At 42.4% G+C, this 12,587-nt stretch overlaps 1 protein-coding gene across 1 annotated transcript; it reads left to right on the forward strand.

Moving 5' to 3' along the window:
• Window positions 1-150: 150 nt before the first annotated feature.
• dpp7 (dipeptidyl-peptidase 7) lies at window positions 151-8,871 on the forward strand. The gene is made up of 13 exons (XM_085424312.1): window positions 151-342; window positions 2,294-2,414; window positions 2,494-2,633; window positions 2,876-3,039; window positions 3,655-3,790; window positions 5,389-5,470; window positions 5,675-5,841; window positions 6,327-6,387; window positions 7,097-7,215; window positions 7,738-7,894; window positions 8,312-8,376; window positions 8,454-8,524; window positions 8,609-8,871. Exons 1-13 carry the CDS (start codon window positions 172-174, stop codon window positions 8,718-8,720), a joined length of 1,566 nt encoding a protein of 521 aa, XP_085280438.1. The 5' UTR covers window positions 151-171; the 3' UTR covers window positions 8,721-8,871.
• The last annotated feature ends 3,716 nt before the right edge of the window (window positions 8,872-12,587 follow it).

Consider the following 12,587-nt stretch of genomic DNA (forward strand, 5'->3'; position numbering starts at 1 on the left):
GTATTTTGAGAGAGTGTTTTTATATGTGTTAAATCTTGTCATGTTACTTCTACAAAGAACAAACGTATTCTCGGAGATTTGTTTCCGCGTACTCGGGTACGGGACTGTGAACCTGGAAATTCCGACTTATTCAAGAAGGCACTTAAACACATCACTGCGACGTTGGATCGTATGACGTGCGACGCAGGCGTAGTCGGGAATTTAAAAACTAAAGGACTTTCTGGCCAGTTGTACTGTGACGTGATTTTGGTGACATCCGTGGACATGAGATTCATTTTGTCCTCCGTGGCGCTCGTCTTGTGTGTTGACGTGCTGCACAGTCTGCCGCACACGTATTTGCAGGTAACGTGACACAATGTTTTCATCATGCCTTACTTCCGGCCAGAGTCTCGTGATCCAGTTAGCCTAACTGGCTGCTCGGTCTGTGTTCATGTAAAGCGCGTTTTTAAACTACAGCCGGAAAATCAGGTGAACACCTGATGTTGTAAGTTTGCTCAGGCGCTGATTTTCATGGTTGGAGATGAATTGCTAAAGCTGTGCGGTCAAATATTAAAACGTCATTTCATGCTCCATCGTTTATTTCGTGCTGAGCGACCTGCACCGTTACAATAATTCATGGCAATATTTTTGCTTTAGATTGACTCTGTGATTGACAACGTCATATAAAAACTCGGGAAGACCAACACCCAAATTATGAATGATCATAAGCTGACCTCCCAGCCCAGTGTTCATTCACTGCTGCTCGTTTCAGTCACTGTGCAAACGTCCTGTTTATAAGGTTGGAAACCTGCAGTCAGCTGAGACTGAAGACGTCAGCTGATGATGACGAAACGTCCAGATGAACACAATCAGCTGGTGTTGCTTATGTGATGTGTTTTTCTGTCTGTCTCTCTTATAATGAAACTACCATAAAAAATTAGAGACTTTATTTTTTGTAACTGAGCAATGTTGCAGAGTCAGCAATAATTACTTCCCCTGCTATGTTTTGGTTCTGCAGTTAAACATGAAATTCTCTGAGTGTTCACAGATTTGAAGAAGGGCGAAAGTCACACTACGATGGTTTTTAGCAGACCTGGTTTATTTTTCCACAGGAAATAGTGGGCAAACATGGATTTACTAATGCCAATAATTGGATTTGTGCCCACAGCAAATTTCCAAGGAAAGATATTCATGATTAAATAAAAACTCTTAATTTCTCAGTAGTTGGTTCTTAATTTTTGTTATTCTCACCAATGTAAGTGTCTGTTGTAGATATCTGTAATTCAATTACAACTACTGATATTTTATCATTAAATAGTTTAACTCCATTAAAACTAGGGATGGGAACCAAGAACCAGTTCCTTGGATTTCTTATTGATCCCACTTATTGGTTTTTGTGAAATCAGTTGATTTCCGTTTGTGTGTCAGAGGAGGAGAATAGCAGCGCAGTATACATCGTGCACATGCACATTACTTTTAAAGGATGAGGCGCAATGGTAAAGTGGAGGCTCCATCCCAGGACAGCTGGGTTATACTCTACAGACAACATGGGAACGTTGGGAACGCCAAGAGCCCAGAGTGATAAAGCTGAGTGTTTTGTTGACTTCGGCCCAGCAGAGCTTGAGCTTCAACAGGGATTTGTTTGTGGTGTGTGGACTGGAGCCTACAGGTTTATATGCTTCTCAGTTCCCAATTATAACTGTTGTAAGTTTTCATTTAATAATTAAAATATCTGAAAATTATTCAGATATTCGATCGTGGCTCAAGAGTTGGCAGTTCGTCTTGTGATTGGAAGGTTGCCGGTTCGAGCCCCGGCTCGGACAGTCTTGGTCGTTGTGTCCTTGGGTAAGACGCTTCACCTCCCGCCTGCTGGTGATGGCCAGAGGGGCCGATGGTGCGATATGGCAGCCTCACTTCTGTCAGTCTGCCCCAGGGCGGCTGTGGCTACAATGTAGCTGCCTCCACCAGTGTGTGAATGTGAGAGTGAATGAATAGTGGTGTTGTAAAGCGCTTTGAGGGTCTCGAAAAGTGCTATATTAATGCAATCCATTATTATTATTATTATTATTATTATTATTATTATTATTATTATTATTATTATAATTATTATTATAGTTGTCACTGGTGAGAATACCCATTTTCTATCTAGATGGTTTCCATACTACAGATATCAGACATGGATTTGAAATGACCATTAAATGCCTGATTGAGGAAAAAAGTTACCAGTTTGTGCACAAACCAGTAACAATAATTCACAATGTAAAATGACACTCCTGTTTAAAGTCTTGATCTTTATGCATTTCATTCCTTCTAGTCACGACAGCATCATGACGCAGATCCACGGTTCACAGAGAAGTTTTTCACTCAGACTCTGGATCACTTCAACTTCAACAGTATGGGAAATGGGACATTTAATCAGCGCTACCTGATCACAGGTGAATGTAGTTCCCTGTTAATAATATAAGACATTCAGCAGCAAGTGATCCGTAATATCGGTGTCTCCTGTCCTCTTAGATCAGTACTGGGAAAAAGGCTTTGGACCCATCTTCTTCTACACTGGCAATGAAGGAGACATCTGGGAATTTGCCCTGAATTCTGGATTCATCACAGAGCTGGCTGCACAGCAGAGGGCGCTGGTCATATTTGCTGAGCATGTAAGAAGATTCTTTTACAACTCAGACAGTGTTTGTGACCAGTCTATTAGTGGCTCAAGACTATTTGCACCTCGTGTAACAAAAAGGCAAGTAGAGTAAAGCTGAAGCTAGAGTAAAGCATGAGGATGTAGGAGGACGTCCTCATGCTGGACCTGTGAGCTGCAGCAGCTGGACCGTGGCTGCCCGTCTTCTGATTGTTGCTTAAAGCTTGAACTTCTTGTTTGCTTGTTTCTGTCTAACAGAGGTACTACGGCAAATCGCTACCATTTGAGAAAGACTCCTTCAACATACCTCAGATCAGCCTGCTGACGGTGGAGCAAGCCCTGGCTGACTACGCCATCATGATCACTGAGCTGAAACAGCAGCTGGGAGCCACAGACTGTCCAGCCATCGTGTTCGGTGGCAGGTACGATGCCCCTAACTCACACCGACATCATTGTTCTCTGCTTGTGTGACTTGCCTTTAGCTGTGCTTTACACTGTAGGTATTTATTTCTTTACTTTAATATAATATTTGGGCATATCAACAAAGCCTGTTAAAGCCGGTTTAAATGAATGTGTATATCCTGCCCCTAGACATAACAACTTTTGATTCCAATTTCTAATAACTTGCTTTAATTAGATTTTTACTCATTCTTAAAATAATTTTTTAAATTGGATATTAAGTAGAGATGGACAGGAAATGTGGTTAAGACATGCAGCAAAGGTCAAAGGTCAGGCTTGAACCCAGCTGCTCACGCACTGAACTAAAGCAGCAGCCTGCAATGAAACAAGCTTCTCTGTTCTGACAGTGTAAGGTTACTAAAAGACATTTCCAGGATAAATAGTGTTTGGGAATCAGACACCAGATCTAACAGGAGCCGCAGAGTGCAAGCTTCAGTAACCTCTGTGTGTTCCTGAAGTGTAAAATGATAAACGAATAATAAGTTGACAAGTTTAAACACACAGGTATTTACAATTCTGGCATGTGTGAGTCTTTATGATATATGCTGATCTGTTGTTTATTGTATCTGCTCCTGCAGTTATGGTGGGATGTTGTCAGTTTATATGAGACTCAAATATCCAAACATAGTGGCTGGAGCTCTGGCCGCCAGCGCCCCCATCCTGTCCACTGCTGGCCTGGGAGACTCCAGGCAGTTTTTCCGAGATGTTGCGAGTGTAAGTTGCTTCCTTTCCTTCTCTCCCAGCTCGTGACGCTGTATGATTGAGAGGCAAACATGGAAAGACTTTTCTGTATCCACCCACTTTAAAGTGATCTTTAACTAAGCTGCAAGTATGGACAAACCAACCAAACAGAGCTTTTAAACAGGCCCAGTGTTGTTGTTGAAAAAGGAAGTGAGCCCATGTATTTACTTCATGTATAAGCTTCACACGAGGATTATCCTGCCCACTGCACTTCCTCAGCTGAGGACGTTTGCTGACATGCAGTGTTTTCGTGTTGTTGTTGCTGTTTTAATGCGTTATGGTCTTACTGGGTTGGACAGAATGAGCCAGGATTAAAGAAGAAGAGATTGCAGAGTCAGAATCACTGCACTTCTGCTCTGATACTTGATTATTGGGTTTAATCAAAAGGAACCTGTGTTGCTTCCATTATTTACTTATATGAACAATGCGCTGACTGAAACTCATCCCAGGCTCTATAGTAACCATTGCATTTTCCTCGGATGTTGGAGCTGGCATCGAGTTCATTGTGTTTCAGTAATAAAGCTGACAAAGAAAGGAGAAGCACAGTTTGTGTTGTATTGTGAAGACTGAGTAATATGCCACCTGGTGGTACTTGCTGAGTGACCTCGGGGCTAAAGAACCCCTGATTTACAGGCAAGCCTCCACGTACATTTGCAGATCACTGTGGATCTGTCATGTCTGAAGTGTGCAGACTGCAATACACACAGTAGTTCTGCTAAAACTCTTGGACCTCCTAACCTTCGGTAGTTATTCACAAGGAAACGTCTTGATTGTAGACTGACAAGAAAGTTTTAGTCTCTGAGGAGGACAAATGTAACCTTGATGGTTTCCAATGTTATCAGCATGACAAGCAGATCCCACCTGAGGTGTTTTCTATGCGCCACAGTGGAGGGGGCGCCATAATGGTCTGGGGTGCTTTTCCTTCAGTGGAACAAGGAGGTGCAGGGGCGTCAAACGCTGGCTGAGTCCAGATGTTGCAGAGAGCATCCCTCATGACCGAGGGCCCTCATCTGTGTGGTAACGACTTGGTTTTTCAACAGGATGATGCTATAGCACACAATGCCCGTAGGACAAAGGACTTCTCCCAGGAGGATAACATCCCTCTGTTGGACCATCCTGCGTGTTCCCCTGATCTAAATCCAACTGAGATCCTTTGTGGATGGATGGCAAAGTTTACAAAAACAGTTCCAGGCAGTAGATGCCCTTCATGCAACCGTCTTCACCACTTGGAGAAATTTTCCCACTCACCTCATGGAAACGCTCGCATCAAGCATTGAAGTGATCAATAATAACGGTGCACTCATTACTGGGTTCATGTTTGATTTCTGTGTTTGGGGTTTACGTGGTTTGTGGAGGTGCGGCCCTTTGATCAGGACTGTACATAATGATTATGTGCTCTCATGACCATCAGCTAGGGGATGTATGTTAATAATGGAAACCATGTCCTGCAGGAACTTTCAACCCTGTGTCAGTTTTCTTTGGCTCCTCAGCGTTGCCATGCTACTGAAATGAAAGTGTTTTCCTACCATAGCGTTGCAGTAACCGTCAAACTGATCTTTCTTTGGCTCCAGGACTTTGAGAGTGTTTCCTCTGACTGCACAGATGCTGTGAGAGGAGCTTTTCATCAGCTGAAAGAACTGGCTGAATCGCAGGGTAATGAAAAGATGGCTTTAATTTGAACTGCTATTTAAATATTCAGTGACGCAGTGTTGCTATAGCAGCACATCGCACAAAAGGTTTATTTTCTCTTTGTCGAGGACTTCTGATAAAGAATATGTGGTGCTACTTGTAGTTGGAAAGTCCTGTAATAAAAAGTAAAGTAACTGATAATGAAAAACTCTCTGTTGTTGTCGCCAGAGTATCGTCACATTCAATCAGCGTTTGCCCTGTGCAAGCCTCTATCATCTGCCCAGGACATCCACCAGCTGAATGGTTTTCTAAGGAATGCCTTCACCCTGATGGCCATGCTGGACTACCCTTACAGTACTCACTTCATGGGGAACATGCCTGCCAATCCTGTCAAGGTACACAGGCTGAAGAAGGACGTGTGGCGTCTTTTCCAGACTATAATTTGACAGAATGCTATAAATAACACTGTGTTACAGAGAAATCCGAGACCATAATAAGTCTTTCACTAGCAAGGATACGGTTACTGGTCAGGGCTACCGGTTGGAGAAGACCTCTCTGAGGGCCGATGACAGATTTCATTAAAGTATAAGCACATTTACAAAGGATGCCACACCAACAGAAGCCATAGTGTTATAATAAGATGCAATGAGGCCGTCTGCTTCATGTCATTAGATTTTGTGTTATTTAAATGATAAGCCGTGCTTGAGGCTGGTCGAGCCTTGGATACCCTCCCCAACACGTTTCATTGATATCAGGGAGCATGATAATGGAAGAGCTCACTCCTAGAAATGTTTTATTATAGAGTAAAGGTGATCATTGTGAACAACTTAACACCAGCATGAAGCCCCCCAGACAAAGGTGACACAGCTTTGTCTTCCAGGTAGCCTGTGAAACCATGCTGGGAGGATCGGACCTGCTGGGTAACCTCAGAGACACTGCAGGTGAGACTTTCAGTGATGATCAAAACTTTGTTTAAACAGCACAGCTAGGACAGAGCATAGGGACAACAAGGAAGTAGCACTTCTCACTCCCGACATTCATTTCCATGTGTCTCTATGGGATTCCCCTCCCTGCGTATTTCTGCCCATCCTGATTGGCTGGTGATTGTAATGACCGCGTCACGCACAACCAACCCTTAAATAACTTGCACTATTATGTAACCATTGTTCAAACACCTCTTCTCACTGCAGCCTGCTTTAGACTGGCTCTCTTAACTGTACCTAAGCTTCAGGTTTGCTGATGATGTGGTGGAGAGGCCTGAGTCTAGGGGGCAGGCTAGAAGCATCGTGGTCCAGGATCTGGAGGTGTCTGAGAAGTTCACGAGTGAACTGCTGTCCATCATGGACCACCCGTTACACCCACTCCATGTGACACTTTTTGTTTTCAGTAAATAATTCAGACCGTTCTCTATAAACTGTACCAAACCTTGCTGCTGGTTTTCACTAATGACGTTTGCACCACTGTATGATTAGTTCTTCAAATTCCTTGTGTTAATATTTTATTTGATCACTGTTGTATATAAACCTTTATGTCACTTAATGAGGCCTTCGGTGTGGACCTTTGGTACTTTTAACAATGTTGGGCTTTTGCGTTTTCTCTCTCTCGCTCCGAAGGTTAATAACACGTCTGTATGTCTCTTTCATCTTTCAGCGATCGTATACAACGCCACCGGGATTCTGCCCTGTTTTGACCTGTACAGCCTGTATTTGGAGTGTGCTGATCCCACTGGGTGTGGGCTGGGCTTCGACAGCCTGGCCTGGGACTACCAGGTACTCCAACACCCACTGGTGAATTAGTAATACCACATGTGTGACATTACTGATCCACTGTGGCAGAATGGGTATTTTCAGGGATGCCACAGTCGTAGTATGTTTCGCCGACCTCGTCTCCTCCTGTTGCTTCCAGAGCACTAAAGTGAAAGTTATCCCAGTCACCAGTCTCCTCTGATTAAACATGTGCATTTTTTGCCTTTCCCCATTCATAAAATGATTCAGATTTATCTTTGTGCTTTGGTGAGTCCAGTTTTAGTGACTCTGCACAGAGATGTTTGGATCTGGCTCCAGATGTGAATCCAGGGGTGGAACAGTAGATTAGTAGACATGGGTTTGAATCATGTAAACATGGATCTTAAAAGACACAATTTGTGGAATTGTTGATACCGATAACAGAGCAGAAGAAGCCCCGAGGCAGTACTACCGTGCTTTGGAAAGTTAGATTTAGATCATTTTAACTGTGAGTAACTGGATATTATCCTTTCTGATGTTGATGAACCTGCGTCTGTGTCGTTGCAGGCATGCACAGAGATCGAGCTATGTTACGAGAGCAACAATGTGACGGACATGTTTCCTCCGATGCCTTTCACTGAGGAAGACCGCAGGCTGTACTGCTCCAAACGCTGGGGTGTGGTTCCACGACCGGGTTGGCTCAACATCCAGTTTTGGGGTGACGGTGAGAGCTGAAGACCAACAGACTGATGAGACTGACATTTAGAAGTTATATTGCACGTGGCTCAATAAAGGAAATGGTTTGTTGATTAGAGCCACAAACTACATAGTAAATGGACTGTGTCTTATATCGCGCTTTTCTACATGCCTGCCTGCAGCACAGACATTTCACCAGTTCTGCTGGGCTGGCTTGTAGTTCAGGAGGTCAAGCAGGTCGTCCCCTAATTAGAGAACTGGTGGTTTGATCCCAGGCTGCATGCCAAAGTATGAATGTACGTTAACATTAGATAGAAGTGCTCGTGTGAATGAGCCATGTTGTATAAAGTGAAACAAGAAGTACGACGAAAAACTTTTTGTTGCCATAAAGTTTGAATACATTTGTCTCTCGGTTAGTGTTTCTAATGAAGTCTCGTGTGTGCAGCTCTCTCCACAGCCAGCAACATTATTTTCTCCAATGGAGACCTGGACCCATGGGCCAACGGAGGGGTAAGTGTGTCAACCAATTAGCTATAATTCAGTAAAGCTTCTGTTTCATGTGTGTTACTTAGCTCTTTGTGCTTTAGGTGCGCACATCCCTGAGTGACTCACTGATAGCACTCAACATATCTGGAGGAGCCCATCATCTGGACCTGAGGTACAGCAAGAGCATTTTTCACTTTTTATAGAAACTCCTGAAACCTCCCAAAAATGTGCAATTGCTTCATATGGTTTTCTGCAGGGGTTCTAATGAGGTTGATCCAGTGTCAGTGATTAGTGCCAGGAAGACAGAAGCAGACCTGATTGCACATTGGGTGAAGATGGAGAGGACCAGATTACAAAAGTTTGTTTGAGCACGTTCACACAAGAATATTCGAACTGCAGTTACAGAAGAATCAGACTGCAGCTTTTTGAGACTGTTCAATGTTAAATAAATTTATTTTTAAAAATATTGAAATAAATAAAGTGAAATGTAAAAATGAAACACCAGTTTGTAAATGTATTCATTGTAATTTCATTTTAAATTTGTACTTTTTTCAATGCATATGTTAGTAAATCAGGATCATTCCAAACCAGCAGTGTTTTGGAATCTGCACACATCTGCACACATAGAATAGAATAGAATAGAATTCAACTTTATTGTCATTGCACATGCACAGGTACAGGGCAACGAAATGCAGTTTGCATCCATCCAGAAGTGCTTTAGTGATATAGATATATTACAATATATATTAGCAATAATATAGATATGTGAGTATATTACAGAAATGGGTCTATTATGGTATGTTATAATGTACACGGTATGAAGTATGTTATGAATATGCTATAACTATAAGTATGTACAGGCTGTAGTGAGTACAAGCTATGTACAGGCTATGAACAGGATATAAATATGAAAAACTATACAGAATATGAAATAAATAACTTTACAGAATCTGGGATATACAGCTATACAGAAATGGGAACTATGCAAGTTGTAAACAGTTGTAGGATTAAAGATTATCGAATGTACAGAATGATTATTTACACAGAGCTATACAGTAGTGCAGTTAAGATAAGTGAGGGTGTAGATAGTTTCTACAGAGGCTATATAAAGTGCTAGTGGTTGTGAGTGGTGGTTCAGTCCATGTTATTATTGTGTGTTTGAGGGTACAGTTGTCCATTGTGTGTGTGGGTGTGTGTATGTTCAGTCCATGTGTTAACGTGGGTCAGATGTCAGGAGGCAGAGTTCAGGAGTCTGACAGCTGTGGGGAAGAAGCTGTTCCGGTACCTGGTGGTCTTAGTCCGGAGGCTCCTGTGGCGCCTCCCAGAGGGCAGGAGGGTGAAGAGTCCATGTGATGGGTGACTGGGGTCTTTGATGATTTTCCCAGCCCTTTTCAGACACCGCTTCCTGTAGATGTCTTTTATGGCAGGAAGTGGTGCTCCGGCGATGCGCTGGGCAGTTTTCACGACCCTCTGCAACGCCTTCCGGTCCGAGGCAGAGCAGTTCCCGTACCAGACTGTTATACAGTTGGTCAGGATGCTCTCGATGGTGCAGCGATAGAAGTTCACCAGGATGTCTGAGGACAGGTGGTTCTTCCTCAGAGTCCTCAAGAAGAAGAGGCGCTGGTGAGCCTTCTTGACCAGCTTGGAGCAGTTGGTCGTCCAGGTGAGATCCTCGGAGATGTGGACTCCCAGGAACTTGAAGCTGCTCACACGCTCCACAGCCGTCCCCTTAATGTGGATGGGTGGATGTGGGTCAGCATTCCTCCTGTAGTCCACGATGAGCTCCTTGGTCTTCTCGGTGTTAAGCAGCAGGTTGTTTCTGTCGCACCACTCAACATCTGCATACATCTGCATACTGCCCCGCCCCCATTTCTCTGAACGGCGAACACATTTACCTCCAGGTGAAGAAGCAAAAGCAGTGAACTGGTGACGATACGGTAAGACAGAAGCTGCACCTCTAAGGCAAGAAACAAGAAGGCTGACTGTGAAAGTTAAAGATAATTTTGTCTGAGGTCCAAAGAGGAAGCTGGAAGACTTGAAGCTTTTCAAAGTGTTTACATGGGAGTAAAGTTCAGTTAAAAATAAATGTTTGAAAAACATTCAGGCTAAAATAACAAGAGTGCTGAGTGTGACTGTATCTGAGACACTCATTGAAATAAACAATTGATATGACAAAGACCACCAGACTGCAAGAGAAATAGAAATTCATAAGAAATTCACTGAGTTTTCTAGTCTGAGCACTCATAGTTGAACTAAATAGAATAGAATAGATCCTTTATTGTCACTGTTACAAGAACAGTGAAACAGTTTGTCATCTCTCCGTTGGCAGCATGTAGATTTACATTCAGATTCATACATAGCAACATATCTACACAAAAAAGATTTGTTATAAGTTATATACACGTGCGTGTGTGTGTACACACACACACACACAAACAAACACTGGTTGCTACTGTACAGTCATATAAATAAAGGTAGGAATGTTGGTTGTATTAAACTGTAACAAATACTGTTTATAAATAAATACAGTGCAAGTGTCCATGAGTGTTAACAGCACAGTTAATCTTCAGTCAGGGTGGAGGTGGGGCATGTTTGACAGGCTGTGGGTCGAAGCTTCTATTGAGTCTGTTTGTCTTGACCTGATTCCCATGATGAGTTTTTCCTTTCCAGTCACCTTTCTCACTCACTATGTGTTAACAGACCTCTCTGCATTGAATCATATCTGTTATTAACCTCTGTCTCTCTTCCACAGCATGTCTTTATCCTGTCATCCTTCTCTCACCCCAACCAATCACAGCAGATGGCCCCGCCCCTCCCTGAGCCTGGTTCTGCTGGAGGTTTCTTCCTGTTAAAAGGGAGTTTTTCCTTCCCACTGTCGCCAAAGTGCTTGCTCATAGGGGGTCATATGATTGTTGGGTTTCTCTCTGTATCTATTATTGTACGATCTACTGTACAATATAAAGCGCCCTGAGGGGACTGTTGTTGTGATTTGGCGCTATATAAATAAAATTGAATTGATTGATCTGTAGCGTTTACCAGCGGGAAGGGGGGAAAAGTGAGTGTCCAGGGTTTGAGGGAACCTCGATGATGATACAGGATTTCTGCTGAAGTCTGCCAGTATAAATGTCTCTGAGGGGGGTCAGTGATGTGCCAATTGTCTACACTTCTGACGTGTTAAGTCCACCCAAAAACCACCTATCATAACCTTAAAAACATATTCGGTCTTCATAACTAACAAAAATATTAAATGATTTGCAAATAGTAAAACTTACATCTGCAGAGAGCTATGGCGGTATCTTTTGGAAGCTGTTTACATAGTTAATAATGTAGACGTAACCATGGAGACAGAGTCACGTTAGCTAGCAGCGAATGTTTACTGCAGTGAATGAGGTGATTGTGCACACATCCTCCACACGTTGCACAGGTTAAAGACATTAGTTGAATATTGTTCTAAAATCTAGGTTTACTTTCTGTTGCCCATCACCTCAGGGTGAATATTACAGTTTCAGCCTAAAAATGTTTCACTGTCTAAATATTAAGACATTTGAATATTCTTACAAACGTTCATGTCTCAGAAGCACAGCTATTCATGTTTGCTATTACAGTTTTATTTGTTAAGAGAATTGTGAACTTTACATTATATATCTAATCAAATTAAGTAAAACGTTATTTGTATAGCACCTTTCAAGATAAACATCACAAAGTGCTTCACAGAAGCTAAAACATTAACACAAAAAGTCAGTTTAAAAAGATGAGTTTTTAGCTGTTTGTTTTTTTTAAAGCGACCACAGCCTTGTATGATACACAACCAGCAAGCCCTGATCACGTGACCTCAGGGACCTGTTGGGGATGATAAAAGATCTCTGATGTATGTTGGTGCTTGCAGAGCTCTAAATGTCAAAGGTCATAATCTGAAAGTGGAGCCAGTGCAGCTGGATCAGCAGGGGTGTACTTGGAAGTACTTAGAAATAATATCAAACCTATAAAAGCTGTTTAGGGTCATCATTTTTACAATTTGTAATTGTAAAAAAAATCAAACAAGTGAACTTTTCTGTTTGTGATGCATATCAACAGCAGACCTCTTAGACTGTAACCTCTAATTAGGCAAAACCAAAAACTGAGTTGTTACGACAAATGTCTTATAAGAACAAGAAAAAATACTTCAGTACACGGCCTAAATATTTCTTCCCCGACTTCTTCTGAATTCCATCAGTTTTGTCTGTTGGTTGGACTGT

This window comes from Rhamphochromis longiceps, linkage group LG12 (genome assembly GCF_057381845.1).
Source record: "Rhamphochromis longiceps isolate RC_006_pf linkage group LG12, R_longiceps_female_GT1.1, whole genome shotgun sequence".
In the NCBI taxonomy this organism is placed as follows: Eukaryota; Metazoa; Chordata; class Actinopteri; order Cichliformes; family Cichlidae; genus Rhamphochromis; species Rhamphochromis longiceps.